At 39.8% G+C, this 16,332-nt stretch overlaps 1 protein-coding gene across 1 annotated transcript in view; it reads right to left on the bottom strand.

Annotated features, from left to right (window-relative positions):
- Positions 1-1,034: 1,034 nt before the first annotated feature.
- Positions 1,035-16,332, bottom strand: part of RASGEF1B (RasGEF domain family member 1B) — a 33,240-nt gene continuing 17,942 nt past the window's right edge. The window contains exons 4-14 of the mRNA XM_032685288.1: positions 15,449-15,586; positions 12,540-12,752; positions 12,366-12,440; positions 10,987-11,082; positions 10,314-10,416; positions 9,513-9,592; positions 8,154-8,249; positions 6,278-6,373; positions 4,922-5,045; positions 4,210-4,282; positions 1,035-3,030 (exon numbers count right to left, since the gene is read on the bottom strand). Coding sequence (XP_032541179.1) covers positions 3,006-3,030; positions 4,210-4,282; positions 4,922-5,045; positions 6,278-6,373; positions 8,154-8,249; positions 9,513-9,592; positions 10,314-10,416; positions 10,987-11,082; positions 12,366-12,440; positions 12,540-12,752; positions 15,449-15,586 — 1,119 coding nt within the window. The 3' untranslated portion in view covers positions 1,035-3,005. The remainder of the gene's footprint in view (positions 3,031-4,209; positions 4,283-4,921; positions 5,046-6,277; positions 6,374-8,153; positions 8,250-9,512; positions 9,593-10,313; positions 10,417-10,986; positions 11,083-12,365; positions 12,441-12,539; positions 12,753-15,448; positions 15,587-16,332) is intronic.

A 16,332-nucleotide genomic window follows, 5' to 3' on the forward strand; every position in this document is an offset into this window, starting at 1 on the left:
ACTAGTACAAGGAAAGACTCCCAGAATGACAGGGAATATTCCCTAGAATAACAGAAATCTTGTAGTGAATCACATTTTGTCTATTAGCCAAAAAAAGTTCTTTTTAGTGCTCGATCAAGTGCCAGTTTCAGCTCTGTCAAGAAGTCTGTCTGGGAAGGTTCACAAAAACCACCATGCCAAACACAAAATACCCTCGTTGAGGCATAGGTTCTTGCTTGCTCTTTTAGAGATGACAGTTGTAAATAGGCTTTTGCACATTTTTGCATGCAACTGATTACCCTTTCCCTGATAATGCCACGAAGATTTTTCTAAATAGGAGAAAAGGGAAATAGCTGGATAATGACAGGTACTATTCTTGCAGGCTTAGCCAGACATCTAGAAATTTTGGAACACATTGGTTCACAAGGGTCCATAAGACAGAGTTTTTGTCTCTGCACCAAAAAAGAAAAAAAGTGCACCACAAAGAAATAAGTGATGTTTGAGCCATTTATACAGGAGACATTGATGTTGCTTCAGTCCCCATGAAGCACTGAGCATCTGTCAGCATTGAGCTGGGGTTTTCAGTTGTGTCTGAACACTCAGCTTGTAGAATTAATGAGTTCTTGGAACTCCTCATTTCAGAGAGTTTGTGATGTTTCTTTTAGGAGCTGGTTGACCACAGAAGAATCAGTCATTTTCTCTCTTATTTGCTATAGACAGATGGGAATGGCTGTTTCCAAGCCAGTGGTTCAACAGTCTGACAGTAGCTCAGGATGTTCAAAATTTAAACTCAGCACAGTGGCTGCATCCAATGATGTAGCAGAGGGCACAGTGATTCTAACAAACACAGAGTTCAATAATGGCTACAGGAGCAGCCCCTGGCTTGCCTGAGGCATTCCCCTTTCAAGCACCAGTCACAGGCTCCTGCACCTGCTGCTGATCTTCTGTGCCATGGCAGCAGCCACCTCTCCATACCTTGAGCTCTCTCTATACCAAAGCTCCTCTTCATGCTCCCTTTTCTGGCCCACAAAACACACAAAGCCCACTCTCTGGACGGAGGCTGAGTAGTGCTATTTCTCCTTTTATTTACAAAGGCTTCAATCCAACTGCATAAATAAGGTCAAGTATGGAAAATTAGAGTAACAAAACCATACAGTAAAATAAGAACGTCTGTAACATGTAGTGGTTAGTTGTAAAGAAGTGAACAAAAGTAAAAACCTCTCTAAAAGTTGTAGAGTTACACAGGTCCTATATTTTTATAGCAAGTGTATTTTCTACCACAGCCTTGATTTTCCCCACATTTGTACATAAACTAAGCCTCGTCTATAAGCCTCAACAAGAGGGGAAGGCTGTAGAGGGGAAGATGGGAAAGACCTCACCTGATGAAAGCTGGGAGGCCAGTCTGTGAACTGCAGAAGCAGTCTTCTCCTTTCAAAGAGTTAGCTGCTTCTTTCTCCTTCACTCTAACTCCATGAATGGGAGAGAAGGAAAGGAATCCTTCTCCACTGGCAGGACTCGAGGCCCTGGTGATGGTCCTTATGGAATATGTAACTTCCAGTACCTTGTACCAGCAAACAGGCTGTAGTTAAGGACAGTATCCTCGTTGATGAAGGCTGCTTCAGCAGTTCTTACAGAACTCAAAATTAAAATAGTTCATGGACAGAACATAAAAACCAGCTTATCTGAAAACTCAAGAGATGCAGTGCAACAAATATATGTATTTATTCTTTTTTTTTTTTAAATAACTATGGCAGAATAATTGCAAATATCTTTTTTTTTTTTTTTTTTTTTGCCAAGTATGTACTTTTGCTTATTGATTTGGCATCCAGGGTGATCAACAGCTACATGTTTGGGGATTTTTTCCCATCAGTTCCTCCTAGGATAGATAGAGTGACCAAGTATTCAGAGCTACTAAAACCTTATTAGGTGTGTAACACAGTGGACTAATTCACAGTCGTAAACATAATCCCTAAAGCAAATACACAGGAATACTCTTTTGTTCATAGCTCTATTTGAGAAAAAAGCCTCTTTTTTTCTTTTTGGCATCTTGCTCTTTCAAAGTGGATTGTGTTCTCCACTGTTAACCTTTCCGAAAAAAAGCAGTTACAAAAATTACTTAATAAAAACATACTTTCATATTTCAATGCAGTTTGTACACCAGTTTCTCAAACACTATTCTAGAAAAGTCAGCTTGTTCAACCTAATACAAGAAGAAGGTCAAGTATGGAAAATTAGAGTAACAAAACCGTACAGTAAAAATAAGAATGTCTGTAACATGTAGTGGTTAGTTGTAAAGAAGTGAACAGAAGTAAAAATCTCCCTAGAAGTTGTAGAGCTACATAGGTCCTATATTTTTATAGCAGGTGTATTTTCTACCACAGCCTTGATTTTTATTACTATATATTTTTTAAATAACTTACAATAATAATGAGTTTGCCTACCAGCAGCCAACTCAAAAACATATTGGAAAAAGAAAAAAACCACAGCCACTATTATAGTGGTGGAGAGAAACTCTCCTCAGCAGCCAATTTGTTGTGTCCAGTCCTTTTCCTTCTCAGCAATCCCAGTCAGGCAAACTTCTGGGCTGATTATTAGGAATGGGAGCTCTTCAATGCAGGCTTGGGTTTCACTGAAAGGAATGGTGACTATTTCCCCTTTGTAATCTGCTGCAAACTCTGCAGAGTCCTCATAGCAGCAAGCCGCAGCAAAAAAGGAAGGATATTCCATCCAGGTGTGAAATGATTCATAGGCGGCATCTGAGATCTTCAAAGGGTTCTGTCAGCACTGTTCTCAATCAATACTTAAGCCTGAATCACAGCTGAGGGGGCTGTGATTTTATCTCATCTGTCAGATGTGAGAAGCTGCCTGTTTGTTCTTGAGTAAACTTCTTTCACCGTTGCTGACGCAATATCGCAACTGACTGCACATTGTTCATCACTTTGAATGCCACTCAGTGTACAGAAGAATAAACCAAGCCATGCCCCTTGGTAATCCACATAATGCAGCAACACCAGACATTTTGTGCACTAGACTCTGCCCAGAAGCGCTGACCTGAAAGGAAGGGGGAAATGTAAATAGGTAAAGACAATCATTAGAATGATGTAAATCTTCTCAGACAGCTTCAGAGTGCCTACGAAAAGGATCCTGTGAAGCTGAGATACGTGTTACTGCAGATTTTCATCTTGCCACCTTGTGTAACACGGAGTAGTCTGTGCCCTGATGTGACTTTCTGTCTCCTCCTCAAAATAAGTGGAATTAATCAAATGCAATCGTTATGTCCCCTCGTGATATTCCAGGAAAAACCAACATGGTCTAAGGAGAATCCTTAGGGTTGTGGTGTTCGGTGTCTCTTTGCAGTGCTGCAGAGTGTAAGAGTTGGGATGTTATATCCATGGGTACCTCTAGATGTTCACACACCAGCTGCCTGCAACGGTGACAAGGACACCTGACTAATGGCCAGCTCCTTGGCATATCATCAGTTTTAAGAGTAAAGTGGAGGTATGGCTTAGGGGGGAAAACACAGACTGTTCCTACACCTGCTTAATTCTGCATCTGTTTATGCACCTTATTACTTTTCTCTGCTGCCATGAATTCAACTTAAAGAAAAAAGGAAAAATTAAAATTCAAATGGTAAAGTATGGTCTAAAACAATGTCATAATGGTTCATGTATCCTTCCATAGCTAGTAAAAATGAAAGACTTGATGAGGCTATATTCAACCAGCAGTAGAAGAAAAGCCAAAAATACGATTTTGATGAAATTTGTTTTACCCAGCCTGGACTCTAAATTGTTAACTGGTTTCATGAATGCATTTGGCCCAGAGTGATCTTTGTGCAAACCTCAGCCCTGTCTGAAAGGCTGGTGCATAAAGGGACGCAGTTGCTGCGAAAACATCTGCTTGGAAACCAGAGTGCTCTGTACTTGTAAGGGGATAGAGGTTTCTTGGAGTTTAGAAAATATTTTTTTCCTACACTGAGTAACACAAGAAATTGAGATACAAAATTACTTATTCTAATTCCCATTTCCTGAGGGGAAGAAGGACTGAGAGGGTTTAAGATAAAGACCGATTGTTCTATATTCTTCCAAGAGTCCCAGATTGGAGGGGGGATTTACAATGATACTGTGCTCCATCTGTTGAAACACGTAGTGTGCCATTTGGTTTTAACTGTTTGATGCTTGCTCTGCATCCCATTCTGTTTGTTTATTGATCTGCGTAACCTCTGACACAAACCTCAGCGTCTTCCATCTGTCCTTTTCAATGTGATTCTCGGGACTTTCGCTTTCATAGGAAGCCAAGTAAAGTGCTGCAATCAGAAGAAAATACATTACGTTAGGCCTACTGGCATTTTAAAATTTGCTCTCCCTGAAAAGTGGACTGAGTTAAATGAAGCAGGCATGTATTATCCATCTCCCAGATTAGGGCTCCAGAATCCCATTAGGAAGTATAGCATTGCCTATAATTGCACCCAGACGATACTAACAAACTGTGTATGAGAACAAAGACTACCCTGAGGGGGCAAAAAACCAACCAGTGGAAACTCAAATGCATGAGTAGAAGAAAGCACTCAAAAGGAAAAAAAATTGAGCCTAGGGACACATTTCTTTGTAAGTAACCAGTGAAGTCCCTCTTTTCTTTCTCAAGCAGCTCCCTTTAGTGCAAAGTATCCTGAAAATTCATATAAATACATTTCATATGGCATTTAGAGGGACCACATCAATTTTTTTCATTCCATTTCAGAGAAAAGGACAATGTTGGCTATCACAGACCACATGCATATAAAAGAAAAATCTTATCTTCTCTGCCATTTGTAAGGGAGAAGGGTTGTTTACTTGCCAGACAGAGATGTCTCAGGACAAACTGTGAGGAAGCCACAACTTAATGTGGAAAGAGATTAAGCAGCGGCCAGTGACATCAGACCTGCAGGAAGTCCAGAGCTCCTTACCATCATCACTGAAGACTGGGACAGTAAGCAAGTACTGCAGGATCTTCCAATCTCTTTCAAAAGGACACTCCACTTGCTTCCATGTCATAAATTCACTGACTTGTTTTGCCAATTCCCAAAATTTCTGTCGGAATAGAAAATAGAAGAGGTGCTATATGTTGAACTGCTCTGAAAACTTTTTCAGAAAGAGAGAGACATCTTGGTTTTGAGTCTAAGCCTTGGACTGTCCCCAGGTTTTAAGATAGAATTGAAAATTATCTGACTCAACAACTCAGTTTCTAACTTTTGTGTTCATGTTTCAAACTGCTCTAACTTCCCACTCTTTCACCTTGGTAAAATTGCTGTTATTTATGAATACAAATATAACAGATCATGAACTGCACTTAGTTTCTTTTCAAGGAGCTGGTAACACTTCTTATGCCAACCTTTAACTTTGACGATGCTCCTGCTTTATGTTTTGCAATGAAATACTTAGTGATTTTCACATCAGAAGTCTCTAGATGCTTAATACTGACATTTCAAAATCCAGATGTTTTTTCTTAGTTAGTTAATCTGAAATGCTCTATTTTCTTGCTGGAAATGTATGCCAAAAATAAACCCTCTCCATGTAGTGTGTTGATGTCATTCATTGATAAACTCTTTCAATTAAAGTTTAACATGCCTCAAGTGCACATGGATTTCTTGGGCAAAAGCACATTCCAGATTATCACACAGCCGAGCTTTAGAATCAGGATAATTCAGGTCAATGACTACAAGGCAAATGCACTCTAATTTTGTGTGAATGATCCAGGCTTCTTAAAAACTGAAAGTACAAGAAAACAAAGCACTGGGTAATCCACCCTGTTGGGTAACAAGCATGAAATCAGAGGCACAACTACTGGAAGACAAGAGACTCAGAATTCCTTCACTGCTGCTCTATCATATGTTTCTTCAGAGACAATCTCTGACTTACATATATGAAAATACTGCCTACATATCCTGTCAAAGAAGGAACTCACCTTTTACATGAGCTTTTAAAAAATAAGCTCTAAAATACTAATTTGAATGATTTTGTCATTAAGTATAATAAACTTGTGAATTGAAACATTGAGATGAATTTGAGCACTGGGAAAAAGTTCTGACTCTTTTCTCCACTACAAATTTATGAATATTGAAAGTTTCGATAGACACTCAATCTTCAAAAAAACTGCTTCTTCCTGACTATGTCCCAGCTCCTCTGAGAAGTAACAGATATACTCAAATTCCAGTCTAATTTTGCTCTTCCCAGAATCCAGCGGAAGCTGGACTGTGGTATGATTCAGTTTTCTGTTAAAGGGGCTGGCCCTCTATCAATACCCCACCCAGTGCTCTACTTACTTCAAAATTGACATGACCATTTGGAAGACGATTGGCACAACCCTCATTGAGGAAGTAAATATCTTTGATCAAGAGGCTGAAGAAAGGTATCACGATCTAAGGAAAGAACAACGTTATTCTCAGTCTGGTCCTGAAACAAGACATAATGCTCGACAGAGAAAAATAAAAGGAAGCTGGGTGGTACAAAAGATAAACAAAATACCGAAGGACTAAGATCTCTGTGATATATCTCTCTCTCACCACATAAAAATTTTGCATTCACTACATTTTAAAATACATGATGTCTCTCCACAAAGTCCTCCCTTAAATGGCAAGCTAATCCCTATAGTTTTACTTTCATCTCTGTGCCAAACTGCTTCCATTAACTTGAACTCCTCTTGGCAACGTAGCTCCCTCAAGATCACAACCAAAGCACCCGCTGGCACTTCACTGCTTGTCAGCTGTGGCTATGAGACGTGTTTAGAACAACAATATGCCTAACATTTTGTTTCTATGCCATGTCCCTCTTGTTTTCATTTTTTTCATTCTTCCTTGCAGATTCCAGAAGATAAATGCTCAGAGGTGCCTACTTCTTACATGTAATCCCTGCAGTGTATCTCATAGTGTAGCTTTCCCTCTTGACAGGATGTGCTTGGTAAACGAGGGGAGATGTATTAAAGCAAAGCAGGGAAAATTTGGGGCTAGCAGCACAAATGGTTTTTGAACTACAACTCCCTGAGCTCATGCAAGAAATTGAACTTTGGTACTTATTGGCTTAAAATGAAGCATTTCTTGCCAACTGAACAAATCAAAGTGTTTTTCTTTGGAGAATGCTGGAACATTCTCACATTCTTAAAGTGACTCTATTTTAATTTTCATCCTACTAAAATTTTCCCAGCTACACATCCTTCTTACAACTAAGGATAAAACAAATACCCCTTATCACTATTTCCATGGAAGACTTCATTGCAGTTTTTCAATAGTTGTATAAAACTCATTTTTCTCTGAAAAGAAGTAAGCATCTTAAACTTCTAGTACTTTGAATGATATCTGAACAGATCCTTTGGACTCAGAAAAAAATTCCCTGTATAACAACAGTATAGACCAGCTGAGAGCACATGGATTTGCTTCATCTCCCTGGTAGTTCACTCTATGAACAATAAGATCAGATTTATTAAACACAGTCCTAATATGATATGCAGTTGATGAGCAACTGCTTCTAAGTGGAGAGCAGCTAGGAAGCTATTTGATTCCTTTCCACAAGAACTACAGCTGAGATTCTGCATTAATGTATGACAAAACAGAGTTTATTTCTCAAAAGCTAATTAATTTTAAGACTAAAAAAAAAGTACCACCTCTATTAACGTATAGTTCACAGTCACCCTTGAATCTGGAAGGTGGATTTTAACCCAGTGCATTGCACAAACATCTGATTAATGTCACCATTCCCACTAAAAAACTCCAAAGTTCATCTGAAGACTACAACACAGGAAGGGGATTCCACAGCTCTGTCTAGATTTGAGTTTTAGAAAACCTTTTCTGAGCAAGTTTTAAAGTATTTTCCACCCTAAGCCATAAATCACTTAAAATGTAGCACAAGTAGCAGCTATAAGAACAAATTGCTAGCAACCTCATTTCAGTCCTTAGCCTTTCCATCTGTTTTACTGGAAAAAAAAAAAGAGCTGAGGCACTACACTTACTGTATTTAAACAATCAAAGCAACCATTTAATGTCTGCAGCTCTGTCAGGACCGAACTGGACTGGCAGCCCTAAGAGGCTTTTTACAACCCCACCAGAGGCAGAGTCGTTTAGAGTCAGAATTCCAGGATAAAAGTTTACCATGCAACGTAACAAGCACATTTCATTTTCCCTCCTGCCAAGTCCTTTGTAAACATACCTTCTCTCTGTTGCTATGAGCTGTCAGGGATCTTTGAGTGGCTCCACGCAGAGCAGTTCGGTAATTATAAAAATTGCTGGAAGGGTCCATCTGATGCTACAAGGCATGAAGGAATTAAAATAATGAGATAGTGGTATCACCACACACAATCCTTTTTTAATTGAGCAACTATTTTAAAAAAGGGAAAGGTCATCTGAACAGCACCCCCAGTACAGCTTTTTAGAGGACTGTGGTATCTCTTTATCTGTTCATTTGATCAGAAGAGAGCTTTATTTTAAAAAATATTCACTCAGCACAACAAGGGATCCAATACAAGTCAGGGGCAGGAAAGAAAAGGCAGGCTTCATGGACCTCCTTTCTCTCTCTCTCAAAAAAGAAGGTAGCTCAACTTTAATTCAAAAGTCAAAATCGTGAAACTAAGAAAACAATGGGTTGGCACTAATATTCTGTTCTTCCTAATATGCAGGTTTCTCAGAGCTGATCCATTTGCAATGGCAAAGTAAGATCAGACACCTAAAGCTGGTAGTGCCCCCACCTCACTGCTCCACTGCTCACCTTGATGACTGGGATGACTGCATGGCTCACAAAGCATGACCTTAACTAGCAAAGTCCAGCCTGCATAATCAGGTCAAAGGAAATAGGGCTGTAACCCTGAGCTGTGCAGCCACCCTTAACACAAGGAAGGTTATTTTCCACCCAAGGGTGGGGGAAGGGAGCGTGAGGTGGCTACAGTGACCCAGTTTTAGTCTGTTGCCAGAACACAAGTCCAATCTCCTGATGATATTAATAAATATTTCATGCTTGTGTCAAGTACAAAACATTACGTTACCTTACTAATAAATAACCTGAATTAACTAATTGTCATTTACAGTAGGATAATTAGGTATCTCTTGGGTAAATCAAAACACGTACAGTGCTGCACCCACATGATCTTTGACCGAGTTCTCTACCATCTGAAGGTAACTGTCAATCAATTAATTCAAGACAAATCCCTCCGAAAGCGCAAGGCACCTGCCTTACAGCCCAACTTGATTTTCAAAGGCAGAACTGCATAAGGTTAGTCTACACAATCCCTCTCAAATATATCTCCCTTTAAAGGGCTTACCTACTTTTTTTTCATAATTCTTAGGAGGTGGTTTTGGAAATTAAAAAATCTAAACAAACAAACTTCAATTTCTTTCTTCCAAATCAAAAGAGCAGAAGTCAGCTGGACAATTCTTATTATGTCTTCTAGAACTTCCATTAACAGCACAAATATACAAAATTAAACACGTCATAATGAAGCCAAACTTGTATTTTAGAGCAGTTAAAAGTAAAATGCTATTAATAGTCCCCTGTCCAAATATTAGCCAAATTTACCTCAAGAATATCAAATTTGGCAGTCTTCACTTTAGCCCAGGTTTTCTTTAATCGAGACACAGGACTCATGTTCATCCCAGCTTGATGTAAGAGAAAAAGATTGTTGGAGTATTATTGGAAAAAAATCTTGGAAGTGGCTAGGACTAGCAGGTATTTCTAAAGCAAAGGACCTATTAACAATAACAAATATTTAACAGAGCTACTCAAGAAATTGAACTCATTGTTTTCTTTAAATTCCAAAACAACATTGGAAACAAAATCTACACCTCTTACAGAATGAAAACTCTGAAAAAACGCTATGATATTATTTAATATGGATAAAACATTAATATACAGTAGGCAAATTCAAATGAGTGTTCAAAACACTATCTCTTACATGCTTCATTGAATATGACACATAACTATGAAGTTTTTGCATTTCAAATTAAAACAAACGTTCCCAATATTTTCCTATTAGATGTAAACGTTTGTGAAATTTTTAAACCACTAGGATATTTATGGTACAATAGGAATTATGGAAGACATCAATTTTCCATATTACAGGAAAAGTTACCATTTCAATTTAGCCCTGAAGTTGATTTTAAAAAGTGGGGATTTAGATCTCTCAACACTTGCAATGAAAACTTTGGTTTTGAGTAATTTATACTACATGTCATTACAACAGTGTTGAGCAATTCTCCACCACTTTCCCTCCCAACTTCACGCTGCTGACCAAGCCAAGCAGCAGACTTCTGTATAAAGCACTGTGCTTCCTTTATCCTGATTCAAACAGGGACACAATATCTCAGTACACATACTTACAAATAATAGCCATTAAGGAGTTAAAGTTGCCGATGTTAAAACATTCCCGTGCCACATCGATGAAATATTCTATCACTCTTGCTCTGTGCTTCTTCTTCACATGCTGCAAGAGATGCCATTACAGTGTTATGCTCAGCCAGAAACAGAGCACTCTGACACATCCCCAAAAGAAAACAACACCCCTGTTAAAAGTCTTTTCCACATGTACCACAGCTTCACACTATTCTTTACATGTAGAGGAACCCACACTATTGTGTTCAAAAACATTCTGGATAGCAAAGACAATCCAGATGCCAGCCAGGTAGAGAGCAAGAAAAAGAGGCAAAGAGGCTCTGCCAAGAAGAAGGATATGAAGAACAGAAGAACAGGGAAAAGGGTCCATTCACAAGGGGCTTTCACAGGAGAGAACTGCAGGCCAGATGCACTCCTGTACCAAGAAGGGCTAACCCAGCATAACATCACCACTCTGCCATGGGAACAAGGCTGAGACACACCAGTACAATGCTGAAAACACTGAACTTGTTTCCTCTTCAGACATGTGCTGACTTCATCCCAATGTGAAAAAGTACAGAGCTGAGAGAATGAAAAGTCCAAAAGGTACCAATCCTGAAAAGGTTTCACAGTTTTAGGTAACTAGACTAAACAAAATCTTTCAGCACAAGTCCTTGCTCACCATACAGATTTCTGTTGCAACCAGGTAACTGAGCCTGTTAAACCATTCCACATAGGCTTCGAGATTCCGAGTCTTCTTTTGATCTCCGTAGCAGTTCTACAGACAGAAGAAAAACAGCAACTTTTAGTGCAGTTTTTGTCTTTTCCCTGAGAGACCTTTTGGCTTTCTGCCTTGCCATTCCCAAACGTTGTCAAACAACCAGGAATAAGTAGTTTACCCGAAGTGACAAAAACCTTGGAGGGAAAGCAGCAGGGATAGTATGTTAGCATGTATAAATTCTTTCTGAGTTGTTGGCCCAGTAAAGCACTCGAGCAGGCACGTGGAATCCATCATGTGCTTTAAGTCCTACCAGGATGCTTTAAGGACTTAGAATAGACTTATGCAAACAATCAAAACCAAGTATCTGCTTAAAGCTTCCTTGAATATGAACACTGTTTCAGTCCTTACTCCTGTTCCACACAGGAATATAAAGAAACATAATATTATGCTCTCTGCAAGTGCAGAAAGAAAGGAGAGGCCAGGCCAGTCCATGGGCTCATTATGTTCAGCTGTTGATGACAAGTTGACATACTGCATCCTAACTTTGAGAGATTAGCTCTACCATTTTGACTAGATTTTCCCTTTCCTGACCAGTGCTATTCTGTAGCATCTTGGAATGATTCCCATACCACAACTCAGGGTTGCCTAAAAAGGGGTAGACAGCAGTTTTAATGATCTCTATCTATAAAATCATTGTCAGAGACCATCTGACTGAACATCAAATTGTAAACTTGTGTCACTCTATTCTGTTTGTCAGTTTTAAGGAGGACAGTTAATTCAAGTTTTAACAGACCGACTTTGGCACAGTTCACTTACAGAGCATATGTCAACTTGAAAAACATAAAAAAAAAAGTCATCTTGCAAATAGCACTCAAGGAGATGACAACTCTTATCACGGCCAGTTAAAACCACTGCATCTTTGCCCTTCATCTCACATAGATCTAGAGCTCACTGTCCCCTTTTTGTGATGTATGCCCTACCTGCAAAGTGCCCCATTTGCCAATTTGCTGCAAAGAGTTCAGTTTACTAAAAGGAAGAACAGATGTTGAAACTGAGTAATGCCAAAGCCAAAGTTAAACTCAGCCTCTCCCAGCTGTAGACCGCAGCAAATGTGGTTTTTCTTTCAAAAAATCAATTTGTTGGCTGAGTTCTGGAGCTCCAGAAAGAAAAAAGCATTAACATAATGTTTAAGAGGAATACTAAAGCCTTTTCATTATAAAGCTTGATTCTACTGGTCCTCATTTATTGCTGGACCTCACTTCCAGCTCATGGTGCACCTGAGTGAGCTCCATGATGTTCAATGCTGCATTTCAGAGTTGCTCCAGATCTGCTCCAATTACCTTGTCATTATTCAAAGGATCCTTCTGCACAAACGCCTGGATAAATTCTTCTGGTCCAATATAATTGAGTCTCTCCTAAACAAAGCACAGAAGCAGCCAAGTCATATCCCATGTTAACCTGCACTTCAAACAGAGGGGAAGGATGAAATCATGCTTGGAAGCATAACAACTCACAAGCTCTATGTGTGTCAGCTGCTGAGCTAACACGTAGGGATCATTGCAGACTGTGATTATGTCCCTCTGGATGGACTGGGGCTTGGTCTTCAGAACCGTGAGGCGATCTGTGGACGTGGCATCAATTTTTGCAAGCACTTCCTCATACTGGCTGACAGCAGCAAGCTTCCGGATCAGGTTCTGGAGGAGCTGCTGTACGTTCTTCCGGTACATCTGTTATGACATTGAACAATCAGGAGACATTTTCACAATGTGAGAAGACAGTATTAAAGTCTGCATGACACCAAAACAGATGGATGCTGATGCCTGTATTTGTTGTCAACTTATGATAAGCTCTATTTATGTGAATTTGTAATATTAGCATTTCATCAGACCAAAATGAAATCCAGGTGAGGATTTAAACAGTGGTTGTCTCACAGATTCAATACTGAATCAGTTAGCTCGAGGAACAGCAGAAAAGATGTGCACAATCCACTTCCTGAAAAGTGTCACCAACCAGTGGAGGAAAAAAACACAAGAAATGAAAATGCTCCATCTTCTGCTTAAGACCACAGGAAAAAATAAATATGTGGCCATTCAGTGATTAATAAAGGGCCTGCTTCTCTCTGGAGCAAATCAAGACCAGTTTCACCAAAGTCAGAGCTAAAACTTGCAGTGAATCTGAGAAAAAGGAGAAGATAAAACCATCTCTCTGCTATCTCACCTTTGCAGGCCTTTTCATGTAGCAGTTTAAGTTAAGAGGAGTGACAAAGGAAAGGCAGGACTCAACTCTTAAGCAGACAGATTTGTGTAATCAAGGTGGTTACTCTCCCACATTCCACATACCATCCTAAAGCCATTAAAGTAACACCTTAATGGCTGCAAAAAGGATCATCCAAAAATCTATTGGCAGCACACTACGGTGTCATCAGCTCAAGGCAGCAACGTTTCCTTTATTCTGATGAACTTGCCATTTCCCTCCCAAGCTTTTTCCAAAAATGTTTTTTTTTCAAGGAGCAATATGTTAGCACGGTGAGCCATTTTAGATGGACTCTTACTGACAGCTCTTAATAGTACCAGAGTTCAATTCAGGAAGTGGAATAAAAAGCAACAAGTAGAAGAGCAACAGAGAACAGGAACAGGAAACATTGATTCTTTTGGATCCTTTAAGGTTATGACTCACACAAATCCAAGCAATCTGTAGAAAAGCAAGGTCAAGGAAATGGCCATTTACTGTTCCAAGCAGTTCACAATAAAACAAGTCAATTTACTGCAGTGCTTGCTTTCCCTTTGTCTTTCTGAAGGAAACTTCAAAGTCAAAAACCCCTCAAAGATAGACTAGAAAAGATTTATAGCTCTCTGTCAGAGTCAGATTGCTCCCTAGTGCTCATTTTCTAGCAGTTTTGTATGTCTGTCTTTCCCCTCAGTAGATGATTTCACTGTTTAAACTGTCTGTATAGCCAGAAACTTCAGTGTAGGCAGCCCTTCACTCATCTCATTTCACTCTTGCATCCACCAACTCAACTTCCTCCAGGCTAAACAGTTCTTTCTTTTTGTGCCAATGGGTATTTTTCAAGTGGGTGTGAGTCCTCAATCTTACTACTTTTTCTTGAAGTGAACTTCAGTTTCCTACCTTCCTATTAAGAGTACCTATAAAAAAAGCAACAGTACAGGAGCACTGTACAGGGAAAGAGGCCTCCTGGCACACCCACAGTGAAGGCAAACCTATTGCCTCTTCACTGTCCAAAGCTCCCTGTAGCTATCTTGCAGCAACTCTCAGCTTGCCCATCAAATTCAGTCTCTTCTTCATTTGTATTTCATACTGCATCTCACTCTCTTGTCTCATCCTCTTTCATCCCTCCCCACTTTCACAACATCAAAATGTATTTCAGCTTTCAAATTCCCTTTAGGTTTGTTCTCTTCCATCCTTGTTTACAGCCTCTCAGGATCTTCCTAGGCCTTTGGCAGCTCTCGACTCCTCCCGGCTCTTACCTACATGCTTGTTAATGTGCTGTTTGCTGCCTCATCCATATCTTTATTCAAAAGCTTACATAAGGAACACCAGCCCCTGAGGAACACTGGAGACACGATGCCATTTAGCAATCGCTCTTTGTGTTTATAGTTCTTCCAAATGCCACTCCAGTGTCCTTTGTAATCTTACTATTATGCCAGCTACACAGGATCTGCTTTATTGAAACCTTGCTAATTGCCTTTCCACTAAGTAAATATCAGCCTTGGCTTTTGGCTGAGTTTGTTTCAGTAGTTAAAAGACAATCATCAGTTAAGCATCAAAATATTTCATAATACCTCCATGGAACTTTCATCTGAAAAGTGGGACTTAGAAAAAGGTCAAGTGATTTCCTCGTGTGCTTGACCTAGGGGAAGGGATGTGACAGCTCTCCTCTGAGCCCATAGCTGATGTTGTAAGCTCAAGACAATTCTTCCTGGTCTAGTCTTCTTTTAGAAACTTTTCCCCTAACCTGTTCTTAACTTTTCCATTGACCTACAGGTCAAAGGCCCAATTCCAACAAAACTAATTCCAACTAAATAGAAGAAATTATCACCATGGATAGGGATTTCTCAGATAAGCAAGCCTTCCAGGTTTTTTAGCTAGCTTCTTCCAGGCAGAATCACTAAAATGACAAATGCTAACATCCACCAAATTGTGCCGGTCTGCACAATATGGAATTATGTTATGGGCTTAGGGGTGAGGAGAACCTTGCCCATGCTTTGAAAGAGATCTGTTTATGCTGTGTGGTTTCTTCCTAGGTCTAGGTGCCAGACAGAACTTTTTGCCTACCAGCACCTTCACAGTAAGTTAGCTTAACCATCCAGGGCCATACCATGTTATTAACAGCAACAAGCCTGCAATATCAAAGCAGTAAAAGGAACGCCTTTTTATCCAATAACTTTGTGTACAGACAACTTACCTCATCCCCACTGGCTATTCTTTGTGCCAACTCCTTTAAGTTCCTCATCATTCTTTCATCTCGGAAATCGTAAGGAAAAGTCTCTGTCCATTCAGTCAGTAACTGTAGGATTTTCGGTGCAATTTTTTGCATCCAGTTCTATTTGAAAACAGTAGTGAGGAATTTTACATGTAACAGCAGTACAGCAAATAGCTAACTCAAAGGAAATAGAATTCGGTTCTGTAGGATACTGTGGAGCATAAGGTTATGAACGTCAGTTAAATTTCTAGGCTTAATTTAATTCGGCATTGGATCACAGGCCAGAGTCAATAGCCATGGAAGCCAATGAAGAGAGTCTCATTGGATTAACTGACCCAGAAATTAGGCTTCGGGTAGGTGGAAACCTTAGGATGACTCCCCTCATTATCAGGAGTGTCTCAGTGCAAGATATTTATTAGTCTTTCAATAACATATGACTAACTGTCAACAATGAAAAGTGATCCGTTCCAGTTCTGCCAAGACTTATGCACACACTGCACACACTGAGGAAGCTGTTTACAAACAGGGAAGGGCTGGTGGGAGATGGGGTGGTCGAGGGCTGTCTTAGGCATAGTGACCACAAAAGGATTTTTGATTCTCGGTGAAGTAAGGAGAAACTAAACCTGTACCTTGGACTTGAGAGGATGGACTTTGGCTTGTTCAGGACACTGCTTTAGAGAGTCCCTGGGCAACAGTCCTTAAAAACAAAGGGTTCCGGGAAGGCGGGACATACTTTAAGAAGGAAATCTTAAAGGCACAGGAGCAGTCCCTATGTGCTGAAAGATGAGCTGGCGAGGAAGAAGACCAACCTGGCTAAACAGGGAGCTTTTTCTGGAACTCAGGGGAAAAAAAGGAGTGTATGATGT

This window comes from Chiroxiphia lanceolata, chromosome 4, assembly GCF_009829145.1.
Source record: "Chiroxiphia lanceolata isolate bChiLan1 chromosome 4, bChiLan1.pri, whole genome shotgun sequence".
Lineage (NCBI taxonomy): Eukaryota > Metazoa > Chordata > Aves > Passeriformes > Pipridae > Chiroxiphia > Chiroxiphia lanceolata.